This window comes from Trichechus manatus, unplaced genomic scaffold, assembly GCF_000243295.1.
Source record: "Trichechus manatus latirostris isolate Lorelei unplaced genomic scaffold, TriManLat1.0 scaffold00093, whole genome shotgun sequence".
NCBI lineage: Eukaryota > Metazoa > Chordata > Mammalia > Sirenia > Trichechidae > Trichechus > Trichechus manatus.
The window spans coordinates 2,231,918-2,251,435 of NW_004444029.1; the positions used below are offsets into that span (position 1 = coordinate 2,231,918).

The 19,518-nt window shown below is 41.9% G+C and overlaps 1 protein-coding gene across 1 annotated transcript in view; it reads right to left on the minus strand.

Annotated features, from left to right (window-relative positions):
- Positions 1-15,643, minus strand: part of CNTNAP2 (contactin associated protein 2) — a 1,280,693-nt gene extending 1,265,050 nt beyond the window's left edge. The window contains exons 1-2 of the mRNA XM_023736915.1: positions 15,592-15,643; positions 14,833-15,026 (exon numbers count right to left, since the gene is read on the minus strand). Coding sequence (XP_023592683.1) covers positions 14,833-15,026; positions 15,592-15,643 — 246 coding nt within the window. The remainder of the gene's footprint in view (positions 1-14,832; positions 15,027-15,591) is intronic.
- Between the last annotated feature and the right edge of the window lie 3,875 nt (positions 15,644-19,518).

The window sequence follows — 19,518 nt, forward strand, 5'->3', positions numbered from 1 at the left end:
CACGGGAAACATCAAAAGAAGATGGAAGAAATACACAGACTCACTATACCAAAAAGAATGTTCAACCATTTCAAGAGGCAGCGTATAAGCAGGAACCGTTCATTCTGAAGGAAGAAGTCCAAGCTGCACTGAAGGGAACGGTGAAAAACAAGGCTCCAGGAATTGACGGAATATCAACTGAGATGTTTCAACAAATGGATGCAGTGCTGGAGGTGCTCACTTGTCTATGTCAAGAAATCTGGAAGACAGCTACCTGGCCAACTGACTGGAAGAGATCCATATTTATGCATATTCCCAAGAAAGGTGAGCCAACCGAATGCAGACATTATTGAACAATATCATTAATATCACATGCAAGTAAAATTTTGCTGAAGACAATTCAAAAATGGTTGCAGCAGTACATCGACAGGGAACTGCCAAAAATTCAGCCCAGATTCAGAAGAGGAAGTGGAACCAGGGATATCATTGCTGATGTCAGATGGATCCTGGCTGAAAGCAGAGAATACCAGAAAGATGTTTACCTGTGTTTTATTGACAATGCATAGCATTTGACTCTGTGGATCATAACAAATTATGAATAACATTTTGAAGAATGGGAATTCCAGAGCACTTAATTGTGCCCTTGAGGAACCTGTACATGGACCAAGAGGCAGTCTTTCGGACAGAACAAGGGGATACTGCATGGTTTAAAGTCAGGAAAGGTGTGCATCAGGGTTATATCCTTTCACCATACTTATTCAACCTGTATGCTGAGGAAATAATCTCAGAAGCTGGACTCTATGAAGAAGAACAGGGCATCAGGATTGGAGGAAGACTCATTAACACTGTGATATGCAGACAACACAACCTTGCTTGCTGAAGCTGAAGAGGACTTGAAGCACTTACTGATGAAGATCAAAGACTACAGCCTTCAGTATGGATTAAACCTCAAGATAAAACAAAAATCCTCACAACTGGACCAATAAGCGACATCATGATAAAAGGAGAAAAGATTGAAGTTGTCAAGCATTTCCTTTTACTTGGATCCACAATCAACACACAAGGAAGCAGCAGTCAAGAAATCAAACGACACACTGCATTGGGCAAATCTGCCGCAAAAATTGTTGAAAAGAAAAGATGTCACCTTGAAGACTAAGGTGCGCCTGACCCAAGCCGTGGTATTTTCAATCACATCATATGCATGTGAAAGATGGACAATGAATAAGGAAGATCGAAGGAATGATGCCTTTGAATTGTGGTGTTGGTGAAGAATGTTGAATATACCATGGACTGCCAAAAGAATGAACAAATCTGTCTTAGAATAAGTACAACCAGAATGCTCCTTAGAAGCAAGGACAAGGAGACTATGTCTTACATACTTTGGACATGTAGTCAGGAGGGATCAGTCCCTGTAGAAGGACATCACGCTTGGTAAAGTACAGGGTCAGCGAAGAAGAAGAAGACCCTCCACGAGATGGGTTGACACAGTGGCTGCAACAATGGGCTCAAGCGTAACGATTGTGAGGATGGGGCAGGACCAGGCAGTGTTTCGTTCTGTAGTACACAGGGTTGTTATGAGTCAGAACTGACTTGATGGCACCTAACAACAGCAACGTGTATGTATTAAAATATATCTTTCAGCTTATATGTAATGTTTTCAACCTTCAAAGACAAAGATTGGATTTATAAAGATATTCATAACAAAAGGCAGTAGTAATGAAAACAAAAACAAAAAAGAATGAGGTATTCTACTTAGGTCAGAACCCACTTAGGATGGAGTAGTTGGAGCAGATCCCCTTTGTAAGTCAAGGTCTACCTGTCCTAATTTTCTCTCTCTCTCTGTCTTTAAGGCTTGAGGTGAAATACCAGGAGACAGAAATCCTGCCTAGCCATCAGGGTTCGCACTGCAAGTCACTGCTTCTTCACAGCATGGCATGGTGCCACCCAGGGTTTTCCATGAACAGAGACTGACACACGTTGATCTACCCCAGAGTTCAGGTCCCTGGGTGGGGCAGTTGGTTTGCACTTAACCACTAACCTAAAGTTTGGTGGTTTGAGTCCACCCAGAGGCACCTCAGAAGAAAGGCCTGGAGATCGACTTCTGAAAAATCAGGCATTGAAAACCCTATGGAGCACAGCTCTACTCTGACACATGGGGCCACCATGAGTCGGAATCAACTTGATGGCAAAAGCTTCTTATTGTTTGTTTGTTTGTTTTTATTCCAGGGTTTATCAATCCTGGCTGCACACTGAAATCACTTGGGGAAACTTAAAGAAAAGTCCTGAAGCTGGTGATACACTCCGAGGTTCTCACGTGGTTGGGCTGGTTGCTGCCGTCCATTGCAATCAGAAAGATCTCCCCATGAGACGCAAACGTCTCTGCAGGGTTGAGAGTCACTGACCAGTTCGTTGTCTCTCACCTGGAGGTTCTTCTGAAGGACAATAGGAAATTGTGAGTCTTCTGGCCAGGGATAAGTAATGTTCGTGACACGATAAACGAGTCCACAGTGAGGCAAGAATGTAACCAGGAAGCTAACAAACATAAACAGCAGAACAGCCCATGACCCTCCACCTCCAGGAGTTCAAAGGCGTGGGGGCCTATAGCTCTCCTACAGAAGTTGGAACATCAGAGCCTCCGAATATATATTATAATATCAAAAGTCCTATAGGAGTGTTTTGCTTACCAAAATGCAAAGAAGTATTATGTGTACATATATTACACAAATCATTAAGACCTTGATATATAAACCAAATGATTTTGAGATTCTGAATTAACAGAATAGAAGATTAAAAAGAAGCACATCTCAGGTATCACAATCTCATGCATGTAACTTTTTTTAAATAAAAATATGTAATCTTTACTTTTCAGATCCAATTCTATTTAAACAGTATTAGTAAGGTTTATAAGAATTGTTGCTGGGTGTTGTTGATTCTGACTCATAGCGACCCCATGTGACAGGGTAGGACTGCCCCATAGGATATCCCAGGCTGTAATCTTTATGGGAACAGATTGCCAGGCCTTTCTCCCACAGAGCTGCTGGGTGGGTTCGAACCATCAACCTTTTGGTTAGCAGCCAAGCCCTTAACGGTTCCACCATCTTAAGATGTACGGTGCGTTACGACTAAAATGTGGTGGTCACCACGTTTCATGTGGACTTAGAAGGCAGAGCTGAGGAAGACCCTAAGGTGAAGGACGAGGGCCAGACAGTCCGAAGGCCAGGCTTCAGAGCCCAGCCCCCTGTGAGCCCACCATGTTCTCTGGGAAGCGATCAGCACCTCTCAGCCTGGGTTTCCGCGGCTGTAAGGCGGGGTTAATAGCAACAATCACCCGCAGCATCACAGTTGCATGTTTTGAGGATGAAACAGGGTAAAGCTCATAAAGCGCCCGTGATCGCCGGCCCCCAGGAGAACCTCAGAAAATGCTGGGGGCTGCCATTACTGGTTCACTGGTGCAGGCGGGGTTTCCTGGTTGCTCTGCTCAGTCCCAGGAGAGAGTTTCCACGGCCTCTGAATAGTAACAGAATCATAAGTCACATAAGTGACAATCACAACGGACCCACTCACTGCTCCTCAGAACAGTTCAGTTCCAGGGAGAAATGCAGAGACTTATCGCAACCATCTTCTCTCTTCATCTGGAAGCACAATATAAAGTCTCCAGAAGCAGCAGTTGAAGCCTTACGCCTTCCCTGGGCTCAGCTATCCACGCCCTTTTTCCCTAAATGATGCTTTCACTAAGGCCTATAATTACGCTAGCTTAATGCAATTGATGGCTTTGAATTAAGGTGATGGTTGATGGTGGAGAATAATGAATATACCATGGACTGCCAGAAGAACAAACAAATCTGTCTTGGAAGGAGTACAGCCAGAAAGCTCCTTAGAGGGAAGGACGGGAAGACTATGTCTCACATACTTTGGAGGGGCCAGTCCCTGGAGAAGGCCATCATGCTTGGTAAAATAGAGAGTCAGTGAAAAAGAGGAAGACCCTCAACGAGATGAATTGACACAGTGGCTGCACCAATGGGTTCAAACACAGCAACGATTGTGAGGATGGCCCAGGACTGGGCAGGGTTTCGTTCCGTTGCACACAGGGTCGCTATGAGCTGGAACCGATTCGACGGCACCTAACAACAACAAAGCAAGCAAACCAAATTTATTTGCCAATACATTGGAACATGCTATCAGTTCTTTCTCAAAGTCTACATTGACTAGATTAGTTACCAGTGTTACACAAAACACACAGTGGCAGAGCTGTGGGTGTAACTGACTCACACAGCAGATACCTTCGCAGTGCCCAGGGTACAAGACCCAAAACTCTGAGCAAGGTGACCTTGGCTTTGTTTAAGTCATTGCCTGGATGATTACTGTCCTTACAGTTGGAATAGACCGTTCTCCGGGAGAGAGCTATCACCTGCTCACCACTTTAGCTCTTCCTATCACTTGTAACGTAGTGCTCTATGATCATTAATGATAATAGTAATAATCCTACTCATAAATGATGAGGAGGAGGAGGCGAATGAGGAGAAAGGTATGAAGAATAGGCTATATTTATGGGGCATTGTTCTAGTAATTTATATGTAATTAATTTCTTGGATCCTCTCCCAAATCCTGTAAGGTAGATATTATCACCTCCCTTTTATAGCTAAAGCAACTAAGGCTTATGAAGGGCTGATCAACATGATTAAATTCACACCCTTAGGAAGGGATGGAGCAGGGTTTTGATATATGAAATCTGACTCCAGAGTCCAAGCTGTTCGCATCCACAAATACTACATATGCAGTCGGCACTGTCTTCACTTAGTTGAAATAAGCAAGTGATCATTGCTGTGATGCTGCTTCTTGCTAAATCAAAAGCAAGTGGGTTGGCACCATACTGAGTACTGGACCAGGGGCCAGTGCACCTGGATTTGGGATCGGATTTAAGGAACGTTCCGTCTCTCAGCCTCATCCCCACCGAGATGAGGGGCTTCAGCTGAGCGCACTCTGGAAGGTCCACCATGTGGCTGGAGGTGGGCTCTGCATCAGGAGGGCACGAGAGATGAATGTGCTGCCCAGCCTGCCCTGGAGTGATACACAGATGCCTGCGACCTCGTAGAGCTGGATATTCACATGATGCAATGGAAACATGACTGACTGAAAAATTGTGCTTTCAGAATTAAAACGGAAAGTTTGTGCTGGCCTGTTGTTTGTTTTCAGGAAGGAGGTCAGGGAGTGGCCCAGTCCTTAGCAGCCTTCTGCCCTCCATCCCACCAATTTTGGTACAAGAGTGGGCTGCTGGGATTGGCTTCCTCATTCCTCTCTCCTGAACAACTCTTCACTGACTTCTCTGCAACACGCAACTTCTCATGGGAGCCTTGGCTGACCATGACCCTCGGCCTCTCTCCATGGGGTGTTCTCTCGGTGCTCCCAGAGCGAGTAGGAGCCCCCACCACTGAGAGGACAGGCAGCCATGTAGCACAAGGGTGGGTTCATGTTTGTCATTGCCACGGGATTTTTCACCCCAGAAGACAGAAACTGTGTCTTTGTTTGTTTATTCATTTATATATCATCAGCCCTCAGTATGAAGCCCTAGGAAGTACAAAGGTTAATATGCCTGGCTTTAACCAAAAGGTTGGAGGTTCGAGTTCACCCAGATGTGCCTCAGAAGAAATGCCTAGCGATCCACTTCCGAAAAATCAGCCATCAAAAACTACAGAGCACAGTTCTAGTCTGACACACATCAGTTGGCCGTGAGTCGGAGTCGACTTGACAGTACCTGGTACTGGTCGCCCTCAGTAAACTGTAGCAGCTCAGTAAAGCAAGGTTTCAGACTGGATTGGACCAGTTCAGTCATAGCCGACAAAGCGAACCTGGAACAGACCCAAAGTTTTAAAATTTGGGTGAACCGGAACGATAACTGGAACGGGAAAAATTACAGGTCGAAGCCTTGGAATGGAGACTGGGAAGCGGCGTAGTGAGCCCTTTCAGGAGCCTGATGCGAGAGATTGGATTATTGCCAGGACTGTGGAGAGCAATACACATTCCAAGCAGTGCAGCCAGCTGCCATCTTTGAGTAGGGCACTGGCTCTGCTGGAAATCTCATAGGCCACAGATTTGGTTGCTATGCAACACGTATGCTGCCCTTATTTTCTTGTGTTTGATGTTGCTTCCTGGGCCATGACTGAACCAGGAAGAAGCTGCTCGAAGCTGTGTCAGTAAGCACCACCTTGACAAAGCAACACTCATCTGCTCCGTTCTTCATGGCACCCGTCTGCAGTCTGCACTGTGAATTCCAGTTCTCCTTTCTGGTTTGCAGAGTGACCAAGTCTACGTCTTCTTTCTCCCAAGAGCCGTACACTCAAACCTTCCTGTGCATTTGTCATGCAACTAACTGTGCCTCACTTAAAACACTGGTTCTGATTCAGCAGTCTTGGGTGGGCTGAGGTCCGTGTGCCTAATGAGCTGGCCCAGGAAGCACCCTTACACTGTCTGCAGGTCTTCCAGCCTCCTCCCTAACCAGCAGCATCTGTTCTAGCTCACCCTTGGAGGTCTGTTCTGGAGTCTCCTTACCATACTCTTTTCAGTTAGCCTAAGAAGACAGTGGAGAGCTGCAGACCGAAAACAGGGTATTTATACTCTTGACTCCCAAAGTTCATCACAGTGAATTCATTAAACGAAATCCAAAAGGAGCATCACAGTCATATTTTCACTGACTTCCATCAAAAAACCTGTTTCTGGAAGAGCTCTGCAGACCCAGTTTGTACGACGATGCATGGGACTCAGTGTGACAATTAATGTGACCATAATTCCAACAACATAAATTAACACTCTCAGTTATACCTGAAAGTGAGTTATCAGTCATTCCAGGCTAAGACGCACAGACGTAATGCCACGCACATGCCAACACTCCAGGAGAAAAGCTATTGTGAAGTGAAAGGAAGAGGCTCTTCTGAACACTCAGGAACATGCCCAATGCAACATGTGATGGTGATCCATCCGAAAGTCACAGATTAATAGAATATGATAGTAATCGAGCCACTGATATGGACCAGGCATTGTTCTAAGCTCTTCATATGGATTATCAATTCAATCTTCACAACTGACTAGTGGGAGAATTACTATCATTCCCCCCATTCTGTAGCTGAGGGTGTTATCCACAGAATGTTTAAGGCATCTACCCAGTGCTACAAAGAGAAAAAAAAAACAAAAAAGAAAAGCCAAACCTCTTGCCATTGAGTTGATTCTGACTCACAGTGACCCTACAGGACAGAGTAGAACTGCCCCATAGGGTTTCCAAGGCTGTAATCTTTATGGAAACAGACTGCAACATCTTTCTCCCTCTGAGCAACTGGTGGATTCGAACTGCATACCTTTCAGTTAGCAGCTGAGCACTTAACCAATAAACCACCAGCGCTCCTTACACAGAGATAAGTTACAGAAATTGCGACGGTCGGCCTAGATGGTCAGATTCCGGAGTCCATCCTTTTAACAGCTATTTTTACTTCCTCTGGGTGCCCACCACCCACAGGAAAGGATGGATGGTTGTTGTTGGTTTTGTCTCACTGGCTCTGACTCACAGCCTGGCCCTGCACCATCTCCATGGTCTTTGTTATGATGGAGCCCATTGTTGCGGCTATTGTGTTAACCCCTCCCATTAAGGGTTTCCCTCATTTTTGCTAACTCTCTACATCTACCATGATGTCCTTTTCTAGCGATTGGTCTTTCCTGATGACGTGTCCAAAGCAAACAAGCTAAAGTCTCGCCCACCTCACTTCTAAGAAGCATCCTGACTGTATTTTTCTAAGACTGATTTCTTAGGCTGGGTTCTCTAGAGAAGCAAAACCAGTAAAGTGTATAAATATATATAATGAGAGAGATTATATCAAGGTAACAGCTCACATGATTGTACAGGCTAGAACATCCCAAGTCCGTGGATCAGGGTAGAGGCCTCTCCCGAGTCACACAGCTGCAGAAGCTGGCGAGCCCAAGATCAAAAGGTTGGAGAGCAGGGCTCCCACTCACAGGCTGTGCAGATTGATGAATCCCAGGTTCGGCAGATAAGCTGACAGCTCAAGTCCCAAGAACCGGAGATGAGACGACAGGAAGCAGCCGCAGGACCCAGCGAGAGCAAAAAGCCAGCACCTCTGCTTATATACAAATGCAGGCCACACCCCCAAGGAGACGCCCTTTCATCTGATTGGCTACTCACAGTATATTCAATCACGGGAGTGATTACATTAAAACACGGAGACTAATGGCCCAGCCAAGTTGACACACAATCTTAACCATCACAACTGATTTGTTTGTTCTTCTGGCAGTCCACGGTATACTGAATATTCTTTTGCCTACATCACGATTTGAATCCATCAGTTCTTTTTCTATTTTCCTTGTCCAGCTTTCATGTCCTTATGAGGTGACTAAAAGAGCATGGCTTGGGTCAGGTGCACCTTAGTCCTCAAAGTGACATTCTTGTTTTTTAAAACTGTAAAGAGGTTTTTTACAGCAGATTTTCCCAATGCAACATGTCCTATGAGGATAGTTTACTTTGCTCTAACCCACACCCCCCCTACAATGTAGTCATATTATTCTACCCATTGCCGTCACGTCGATTCCCACTCATAGTGACCCTATAGGACAGAGTAGAACTGCCCCATAGGGCTTACAAGGAGCAACTGATTTCCATTCAGTTACAGCTTGAGCAGAGTAAAGACACACATCTTCAAAGAGGGAGCAAGTATCTTATTGAAAATACCTGTAGGCATCTCCCCCTTATTAACATGTGCTATAAATTCAATTTCACCTGCAGTCAGCTAAGCTTATGACACGTTGTCTTAGTCATCTGGTGCTGCTATAACAGAAACAACACAAGTGGATGGCTTTAACAAAGAGAAGTTTATTGTCTCACAGTCCAGTAGGCTACAAGTCCAAATTCAGGGTGCCGGCTCCAGGGGAAGGCTTTCTCTCTCTGTTGGCTCTGGAGAAATGTCCTTGTTATCAGTCTTCCCTTGGTCTGGGAGCATCTCAGTGCAGGAACCTCAGATCCAAATGACACACTCTTCTCCTGGCACTGCTTTCTTAGTGGTATGAGGTCCCATGTCTCTCTGCTCGCTTCTCTCTTTTATATCTCAAAAGAGATTGGCTTAAGACACCATCTACTCTTATAGATTTCATCAATATAACTGTTGCTAATCCATTGTATGACATCATAGCGATAGGATTTACAACACATAGGGAAATCACTTCAGATTACAAAATGGTAGACAATCATACAATACTGGGAATCGTGACCAAGCCAAGCTGCAGACTTTTTGGGGGACACAATTCAATCCATGACACAACTAAACCCAACCTTGGTCTGATAAGCAGAAGTTCAGCTTCTCCATTATTGAGTCCACAGTAAAATCGAGTCGACCTGAGGCTGTGGGTGGACTTACAGAGAACCCCTCTGCTTTCCAAGCCATCACATGCACTTTAAAAAACTAGAACAAATATTACATACATCCCATTGTAACCTCACAGACGGAAAACACACTCAACTCTGAAGAATTGTAGGCCACTATTTTACTGATGTAAGAAATCTAATCCTATATCTTTTTTTTTTTTACTCTAACAGTATATGTCAACAATATATAGTCAATATTATTAACATCTTATTTTCACTTTCCAATTTTTTGGAACAAAAAAACTAAACATATAACCATATCTGTTAGAATGGTTCTATACATATGTGTGTGTATATGTGTGTGACTCACAAGATTACACCAGAAATCTCATGACCTCTTAAAATGAGAATCTCACAACACAAATCCTTATTTAGAAAGGTGATCAAAACTCACCAGTAGAAGTACAATAAAAAGTAATTAAAAAAAAAAATCTCACCAGTAGAGGGATTATCGGCTGTGCAAAAAGATCTGGAATATCCACACAACTTATTAAAATTCATGAGACTTTAAAAATATCACCCAGCCCAAACGGGGTGTAAACAGAAAAATCTGTTTCACAGAAATATGAAGCTTATTCCAAATTCACCTTGGCAGTTGTTTTCATCTATAAAAGTCTTGAAGATTATTAACACATTTATATGAAGGGTTATTTTAGAAAGTGGTAAATGCACATTTCTCTGATTTGTTCTATTTCTTAATGAGCTCTCTCTAAAACTATCCTGAGTATACTTTGTTGGTCCTTCACCCACGTAAGTTATTACAGCAACTCTAAGTGTGTATACATAGACTTGTTAGTTGCCATTGAGTTGACTCCAACTCAAGGCCATTCCATGTGTTTCAGAGTAGAACTGTGCTCCATAGTGTTTTCACGACTATTACCTTTTGGAAGCAGATCACCAGGCCTTTCTTCCAAGGTACCTCTGGAGGTCAAGCTGCCAACCTTTCTGCTAGTAGTTGAGTGTTTACCCATCTGCACCACCCAGGGACTCCTTACACAGACTAGCAAGAGAAGTCACAGCTATGGGAGAACAGAGCTGTGTTAGTGTCCTTAGTGAAGTTGCTATTGCAGGTTGCTGCAGAGTTAGTTCCGACTCACAGTGACTTTATGGATAACAGAACAAAACGTTGCCCGGTCCCGCGCCATCTTCACGATCATGGGCATGTCTGCAGCATTGTTGTGGCGATTGCGTCACAGTGAAGTACGGAAAGCAACTATAGGATGGGAGATATATAAGTGAGCAACAGGGATGGTTGTCTTCATTAGTTTTATATGCAGAAAATTTCTAAATTTAATGAGAGAATCTAAACACGCCACTGAGCTGAGAAACAGAGGCATTCATGCTTTACACTCATCACTGGGACAGGTTTTTAATTAATTGGGAACATTAGTGTGACAGTCACAGCAAATGGCTGGAAAGGTAGGACAGGATGATCTATTCATTTTTCAGCAGGATCCCCTTATATGGCTCATTGGTCACACAGCCCTCATTCTGGTGACAAATGATCTGTTAAAGTCTGCAATGGCACTGGAGCTAGGTCTGCTGGCCACACTCCCTCTCTGTCTCCCTCCACTGGACTGTGTACCCTTGGCCACTCCATATGCAAATTGAAACTATGCCCCAGATTTGCCTACACTCCACCTCCTACTTTAAACCCATTTCCGACATTCAAAATGCTTCCATGTAATGCATAAACAGAGGCAAACATGATCAGGAAAGGACAGAACGGAACACAAGCTCATTGAAAAAAGAATACTAAAGTAGTTTTGTAGACTCTCTCTGAGATCGGCAACTGGTTTTCAGAAATAATTAGTAACACATAGGCCTTTTCTCGTCATGTAAGAATAAAAAAAGACAGACACACAACTACGTTACCATGAACGCTGACTTGATAGTACGTTACCGTCCTGTAAAAGAACAGGGATGTGTGAAGAACGCATTCACCATTAAGACTCCCATTTTCTACTTTGGCTCCAAATATCTACATTCAGAAACCAGTAATTGAATTTCCCAAACAACACTAAATGCAAAGCCTTAGCAAAAATCTGCTGGGATTCTTATTTAATGCAATGTTTAATGGAATTTCATAAGAAATACTTATATAGAAAGCTGCTTCTCTCCAACAGATTATACTTAGGAAACCTGAAAACCACTCAAGAGAAGTAAGGAAATGAGAGCCGGTGGGGTACGAACACGCGATGGGTTGTTGGCAGTTTTACCAGCGTGCACATATTTTTCCTTTTATATTGGAAGGAAAATCTAAATAGAAGGAAATGGCATTGTGGAGAAAGTATCAAGGATTCTATTACAGTCAGTATCATCAAAGATGAATAGGAAGGCTTGGCTCCTTACCACATTCAGTAACCCACTACTTACAGTATTAAATATTTAGAGAAACCATTCTTCAGAACTCTTTCAAGAGCCATTCTAATTCCATATTGTGAGGTTAATAGTTTTAAAATCTTTTCAAATTCTGTTGTAATTTCTCATCTATATCCCTTGTTCTTCGCTTCTTTTAACATATTAGCCAATAATCCCATAAAGTAACTCAGAATCTTCATATGGTCATTTCAAAAGAATACTATAACAAAATTAGTCATGTTATCCATTTCCCCTACCATTACAGAAAGAAGACCAGTTTGCATTTGTTAAAAAATAATATTGAAGCGACTGAATTTATATCATTGTCCATTTTCTTGGGTACTCAATCCCTACAGGAATGGATGGGAAAAGAAAACTCAAAGCTACATCTGCTTTAAATTTTGGGGACTGTCTGAAAGTTCACATTTATAAGGTGTTAGCCATTAGAGCCACTCAATCTTCAGATGTGCCTGAATTCTTTCATTCAAGTTCAATATTCCTTCTGTTCAACTGTAGTGGATTAAAAGAAAATCTAATATTTATTACCATTTCTAATAAACTTCAGCACCAAAATTATTTTTGTTGAGATTTGTAAATGCTAAATTTTAATCACTTAATGTGTGTTAAGACATAAGCTCTGAAGTACTCACAGATTTTTAGGAAACAATGAATTTTATCTCTTTCAGAATACATTAAAGCAATGGACTGTTTTGCATCAGTGAGGATTAAAATATTTCTGTCATAGATTATTGAAGTAACATAATCGTTATGTTGCAGGCTCATCGGCACAAAAATATGCTTTTGCAATATTTAGACTGAGCCTTAATTTTGTTGTGATTTCTTTTAATTTCATAATTAGTTCATTGAAGTTCTTTTTCCCCAGAAATATCCACTCATCAGTCATCATATAGCATGCTTATTTTTACGGTGAAACATACGAGTTGAAAGGAGGTAACAAAATGAACACCGCCAAGGCAGGAGACAACAGGAACTCCGTGAGATCCTGGCGTTTAGGCTCAGATGACTTGCAGGACTCCTGCTGTTTTACTGCGTGACTGTATTTCACTTAGCACCTGAAGTGACCAAGTCACCTTGGACAATTTTACCCTCCCTCACCAAGCAACTTCTGTCTCTGCATATAGTCAGAATGCGGATATTCATAACGGCTAACCAACGGCCAAGTAGAGTAAGGTCTGTGTTTTCACACTCCTCCTTACTACCTTAGCTGAGAAGAGACAGGATGGTGATCAGAGGGGATTCAAACACTCTCTTGATTATGAGATGAAGACTTCACCAAAACTGAAACATCAAACATATTTTGGAGTCTGGCTTGCAGCCTTTTATACAATTTTACCTGCATGCTGGTCTGATCTTCAATGATAGCTCCAGAGAGTTAGTCAGAAAGTAAGGAAAGGTCACCAGGTGGGTTTGTGATACAAGCTTCCCCTGTTGACTCTAAGTTACTTTGTTGGTTGGTGCATGGTTTGGTGGGCTGATTGGTTGGTGAACTGATCAGTCTTTCTCTCTCTTTCTCTCTCCCTCTCTGCTACCCTTTAAGGAAGGTCCTGTCTACTTTTCTGTTCTACAGTTATTCTTCCCAATCCTCCTCCTTCATGCGTCCCACCTTCAGGCGGCCCTTAGGAAAGCAGTCTGAGACCTGGTGCAGCCTCACCTGAGCGCCGGGATCAAGGGAAGGCTTTAAAATCCCCATGCCCGGGACGCACCACAGACCAATCCAATCCACACCGCTGCGGGTGGAACCCAGGCGCCATGTGTTTTAAAACTCTCTAAGTGGTTCCATTATGTACACTGGTTGAAAACTGATTCTCTGTAAATTACCCTTTAATTATAAGATGAAGACTTCCCACAAACATGAATTTCCCCCACTATTAGCTTCCCATGACTTCTACATCCTGATACACAACGTTCTTGCTTTACCTTTGTGGCTTGTTAAGCGTTATTTCTAAACCAGGACCTAGGCAGACACATGTTTTGTCATCAGCAGATTATATCCTCATTTCACCCGACAGTTAACCATCATGGGTACAACTGTGGAAATGCCTGACACCCACACCAGCACTTCTAAACTCTGTCACTCCCCACATCACCTGGGGACTTTTAAAATAGCTGCAGGAGTGAGCCCCGACCGGCTGAAAATCCCCAACACTCTGCCCAGTACTGTGAAAGACACAACATTACAGCAAACCGTCCCCCTTCTTCCTCCTCCCTCCCTTCCTCCCTCCGTTCCTCCCTCCCTTCCTTCCTTTTAATATTGATTACTAGATTTTGGTTCTGACTGCTTTTTAAAATAATTAAAATAAAATAGATCCCTCCACTGTTAGGTATTCCACTTGCAAATAATAGACTGACTACATACAACTTTCCAATCTAATTGAAATATTTAAGTGCAAAATGGATTAAATGTTTGTTTTTCTCTGGTAATAAAAGAATAAAGTGAATATAGATTTGTAATAAGGGTTTCAAACAACCTCTGCAACATGGGTAATATCTTTTCTTACCATATATCACTGCTCCTACTCCTCTTAATTATTTTCCTCATAATTTTGATATTTTACTCAAATCAAAGATATTCACATTAAAAGCAAGTCTTAAGAATTATTCGTCATAATTTTCCTCTACATGATTCTGATTTAATTGATCTGGGTGTGCCTGTCATCCATATATTGGAAAATTCCTCAAGTGACTGGACTGTATGGCCAAGATTGATAGCCATGCCCCAGGCTTTGGAAAGTCACTTCACCCAAGACAGCTGTTTCCTCAATCAACAAGAATCTCTCGATCTATCAATTGATCATTTGTCTATAACTACCTATTGTATGTCTATCTAATGTATCATCTATCTACTATCTTATATCTTATCTCTCTACTCTCTATCTAACCATCTATCTATAACTATCCATTGATCAATTGTTCTATCCATCAAAGGTCTTTAATAAATGTTGACGACCACATGAACCTCAGAGAGAGGACCACCAATATCTTCAAATGCGCATCTCCCCCTGTTATCAAACATCTGCATTGTAACCTGCCCTCGCTTTGTGACGACGACTCACCCAGATGTTGCCGTCCTGGTGGTAGGGTTTCCAGTTCCTGCCCGTGTCACTGTAGAGCAGCCGGTACTGTGTCACCCAGTCGGAGCTGCTGTATCTCCCTTGGGTGGCGATGGCGCTCATCTGCTTCCGACTGCCAAAATCCACCTGGAGCCACTGATAGTGGTCACTGTCTGACGGGGACCAGCCCCCCGCACCTGGGAGGGCAGAGGCAAAGGGGAAAGCGGGTGTTTAAAGCCCAGCACCAACAGTTGAGGATGGATTGTTCTACCTGTCTGAATTGGCCCTCACAGTGCTATATTTCACAGATATATTATGAGGTGTCCTTTATAGATGCTATTGGGATTCCAACTAATATTCTTCCAGATGAGTAACATTGATACTGTAACCTCTTTAAGGAGTGACTATGTGCTCATTTTCTCAGGAGAAAATGTCTTCATAATTCCTCAATTAGATCGTATTAGTACATGTCAAAATCTAATTGGCTGAGAGTTGATGAATTTGCCATGAATTCTTCAGCTGAAATCACTAGTTAAAAATATGTAACAATCTGTTACTTCCTTGTCCTTCACGTGAGGGTTCATCTTTAGATAAATTATCAGTAAAACTGAAAACAATCATATACAACTCCAAAATATATTTTGCTTTAAAAGGTTCACAGTTCAAAGACTACTAGCGCTTAAGACGAGGTCTAGTCTTCCACTCCGCCTGTGTACTCACGACAGTTAAGGTAGACAGGAGAGCAACAGCACGCTAACTAACGCTTAAGAGAGGTGCAATCAGTGTGTCTTCGTAACCACAGCTCCACAAACATGGTTTGAGTTACTAAACAAGTGAAACTTATCTTGGTTAAATACAATAACTGACTAGCAAGTAGTGAGAATGGAAAAAAGCTTTATTGGAAGAACGAGACTTACATAGAACAAAAGTACTCTTAATTCGTAGTAATATTTAAAATAATGATGGCTGCACACAAATTAAATAAATTACAGAAAATATGGCATAATGCTTAGTGCTAAAAGCTAATATATACATATATATTTTTGGGGGTGAGTTTAGCTACTAATGAAAGTAAATGAGAAAAACAATTCAATTAATTATCCAATATACAGTATATTAAAATATATGCATCTCTTTTAAAGTAAGAAACTTAAAAGCTGACAATGAAAACAGTTTATTCTATGGGGACAGCTATAATGAAAATCATTTTGTAAATCAGCACAGAAATATCATTCATTTAACAATTTTTATATGGCTTATTTCTGCTTCCAGCTACGACAGAATAGCTCTCCCATCATAGATGATTACAAAACATATAAAGTGATTGTTTTTAGCAACTGGACAACATGCAGTGGGGTATCTGGTCCACAAATGAAGAAAGACAGATATGGAGAGCCCCACAAGCTATCTGGCTCTCTGCCTGGAGAGCTTCCTGGATCATGACACGTAGAAGCAGAGTGTAAACAGAGCACAGAATCCACAGCGACCAAGGAAGATGGATGCGCAGAGTAGTGTGTCCACAGGGACGCTGTGCAGAGACAGAGCCCTAGACACCTGCACAGGGGCCCGATGAGTCTCTGGAAACCAGGTTCCAGACAAAATGCTAAGCCATGTGTTTTCAGGCCAAGGCTCCACAAGATCAGGTAAAGGCAGGTATGAGATAAACAACCACCAGGGGCTGCAGAGGGCTGGAGGGCGTTTGACTTCAAACCTGCCAAGATGGAGAGACCTTGCTGGACAACTCTAGGTATTCTGTGGAGACCCAGGAAGGGCATGCAGTACAAGTAGGGATAATTTAGTCCTAAACTAAGGCCTACTCTGGACACATCTGAACAAAGCTTAGAAACACGCCTCAAAAAGATGAAGTTGACCCCAAGTAAATTAACTCCCTCATCAGAAAAAAAAAAAAAAAATCAAGACTCCGTTAAGGAAGGCCACAAAAATTTAGATATGCAACAACATAACTTCTGCTGTCAAGTCGATTCCGACTTATAGCAACCCTACAGGACAGAGTAGAACTGCCCCATAGGGCTTCCAAGGAGTGTCTGGTGGATTCAAACTGCCAACTTTTTGACTAGCAGCCATAGCGCTTAACCACTAAGCCACCAATCTTCCACCTAATAGATGAGATGATGGACCCAAAAATGACAGATGAGGGAATTAGCAGACAAAGACTTAAAAGGAGAAATTATAAATTGGTTCAATTATCTAAAAGAAAACTTATAAATGTTCAATTAGCAAATTTGGAAATCTTAATTGAAAAGCAAAAACTATAAATAGAACAAAATGGAAATTTTGGAACTGAAAGTTATATCTGAAATGAAAAATTTGCTGGATTTGCTTAACAGCAGATCAGACACTGCAGAAGAACACATCAGTGTACTTGAACACAGGGTCTTATAAACCCTTCAGATTGAAGCTCAAAGGGGAAAAGGCTTAAAAAAAAGAATAGAAGCCCAGTAATCTGTGGGACAATGTTAAGTACCTAACACTCATGCAAATGGAGTACTAGAAGCAGAGAAGGCAGAGACTAGACCAGAAAAAAAAACCTGAAGGAATAATGACTAAAAAAAATATGAACTTAAGATATCTGAGAGAAGCTCTTTGAACTCCAAGGAGGAGTTCAAAATAACACACAATGAGGCACATCAAAATCAATTGCTAAAAAAGAAAGAAAGAAAGAAAAAATGCTAAAGAGAAAATCTTAAAAGTAGCATGAGGAAGAAAACAAAAACAAAAACAGGCTCATTAGGTACAAGGCAAGAACTCAGCAGAAAAAATGTGAACCAAAAGTCAGTGGAACAATATCTCTAAAGTGATTAAAAAACCCCAAAAAGATTGCCATCATGTGGATTCTGACTTATAACCACCCTAAAGGACAGAGTTGAACTGCCCTATAAGATTTTCAAGGATGAAATCTTTACAGAAGCAGACTACCACATCTTTCTCCTGTGGAGCAGCTGGTGGGTTTGAACCACCAACTTTTTGGTTAGCAGTCGAGCGCTTTACCACTGCACCACTAGGGCTCCAAAGTGATTAAAAGGAGGAAAAATAACCTAAAATTCTAAATCCAGCAAAAATATCTTTTAAAAATGAAATTAAGGTAAAAATGTTTAAGACAAACAAAAGCTGATCAAATTTATCACCAATAGATCTTACTATAAGAAATGTTACTTCTTCAGCTGCAGGGAAGTTTCCCCATATGGAAAATCATACCTATATGAAGAAAGAAATGCTGTAAATGGTAAATATGTGCGTAAATGTAAAGTATTTTTCCTTATATTTAAATTTATTTAAAAGATAAACACGATTGCCTTTCACGTGCCAGGCTGACATACAACCTTAACCGTCACAATAGAATTATGGACGCCAAAGGCAATTCCGGTGAGGGCTAAGAAGGAAGTGAGAAGAGCGATAGAGAAAGTCTCTATTGTCTTAGAGAATACATATGGCACCAACAACAAAATTTTGCTTTGTGGATGTTAAATTGGTTTCTGGTTTGGCTTTAAAAGAAGATGATGAACATGTGATTGGACAATGGAGGAAGGGCAGTGCTTTTTATGCAGTGGCAAAGAACTTGTCTGAATCATGGCAGTGGCATCACTAGGGTTGGCGTCATCCAGTGCAGTAACTCATGGAGTCACCACACCGCGCCACGGCCACTTCCCGTACCAGACCGTACAGAATCCTTAGTAATATTTTTGTGCTAAAGTTTTTTTTTTTTCTCCTTCTTTTCCTTTAATTACTACTTCATTCTTAAAAAAAATTTATTGATATGGGTTCACAGATACTAATAGCACAATACTATAGCTAAAACACCAGAAAATTTGACAAAATCAGTGACTATGAAAACCCTGGCAGCAACAAAAACAACAACGTATGCGTGTAGTGTGTGCCAATGAAACCACACGATTTGAAGAGTCATTGTAATTGGGTAATAACGACAGCTCTGACTGGAGCACATTAAAACAAAAAACAAACTAAACCCATTGCCATCAAGTAGGTTCTGACTCATACCAAGAAGTTTCAAAAAGTAAATTAGCACAGAGTTTTAGCCTTATAGGTATATTGATACATGTAAGCTGGGTTTATGAAAAATGTTTTTGTTGTTATAACTAACTACTGGGATATTTTTATAAAAAATAATAAATTTCTGCTGAAACATTGCACAAAAATTTTATAGGCAGTCATTTTGGTGTCACCAACAAAATATGTCTTGCAAATCCTAACATCTATGCCTGTGGTAGGAGCCCTGGTGGTACAGTAGTTAAGAGCTCAGCTGCTAACCAAAGGGTCGGCGGTTTGAATCCACCAGCTGCTCCCTGGAAACCCTAGGGGCAATTCTACTCTGTCTTAGGTCACTGTGAGTTGGAATCCACTTGATGGCAACAGGTTTTTATGCCTATGGTTATAATCCCATATTGGGAATGGGTTGTCTTTGTTATATTAATGAGGCAGGATTAGTGTAGGGTGTATCTTGAGTCAATCTCTTTTGAGATATAAAGGAGATTAAAAATGGGAGCAGAGCAGAGATGGGGGAAGAGAGATGCCAAGACACATGGAGATCGCCCAGGAGCAGAAGCTCAGAGAGACAAGGAACTTCCTCCAGAGGCAACAGAGAGGAAGCCTTCCTCTAGAGCTGACACCCTGAATTCAGACTTCTAGCCTCCTAAACTGTGAGAAAATACC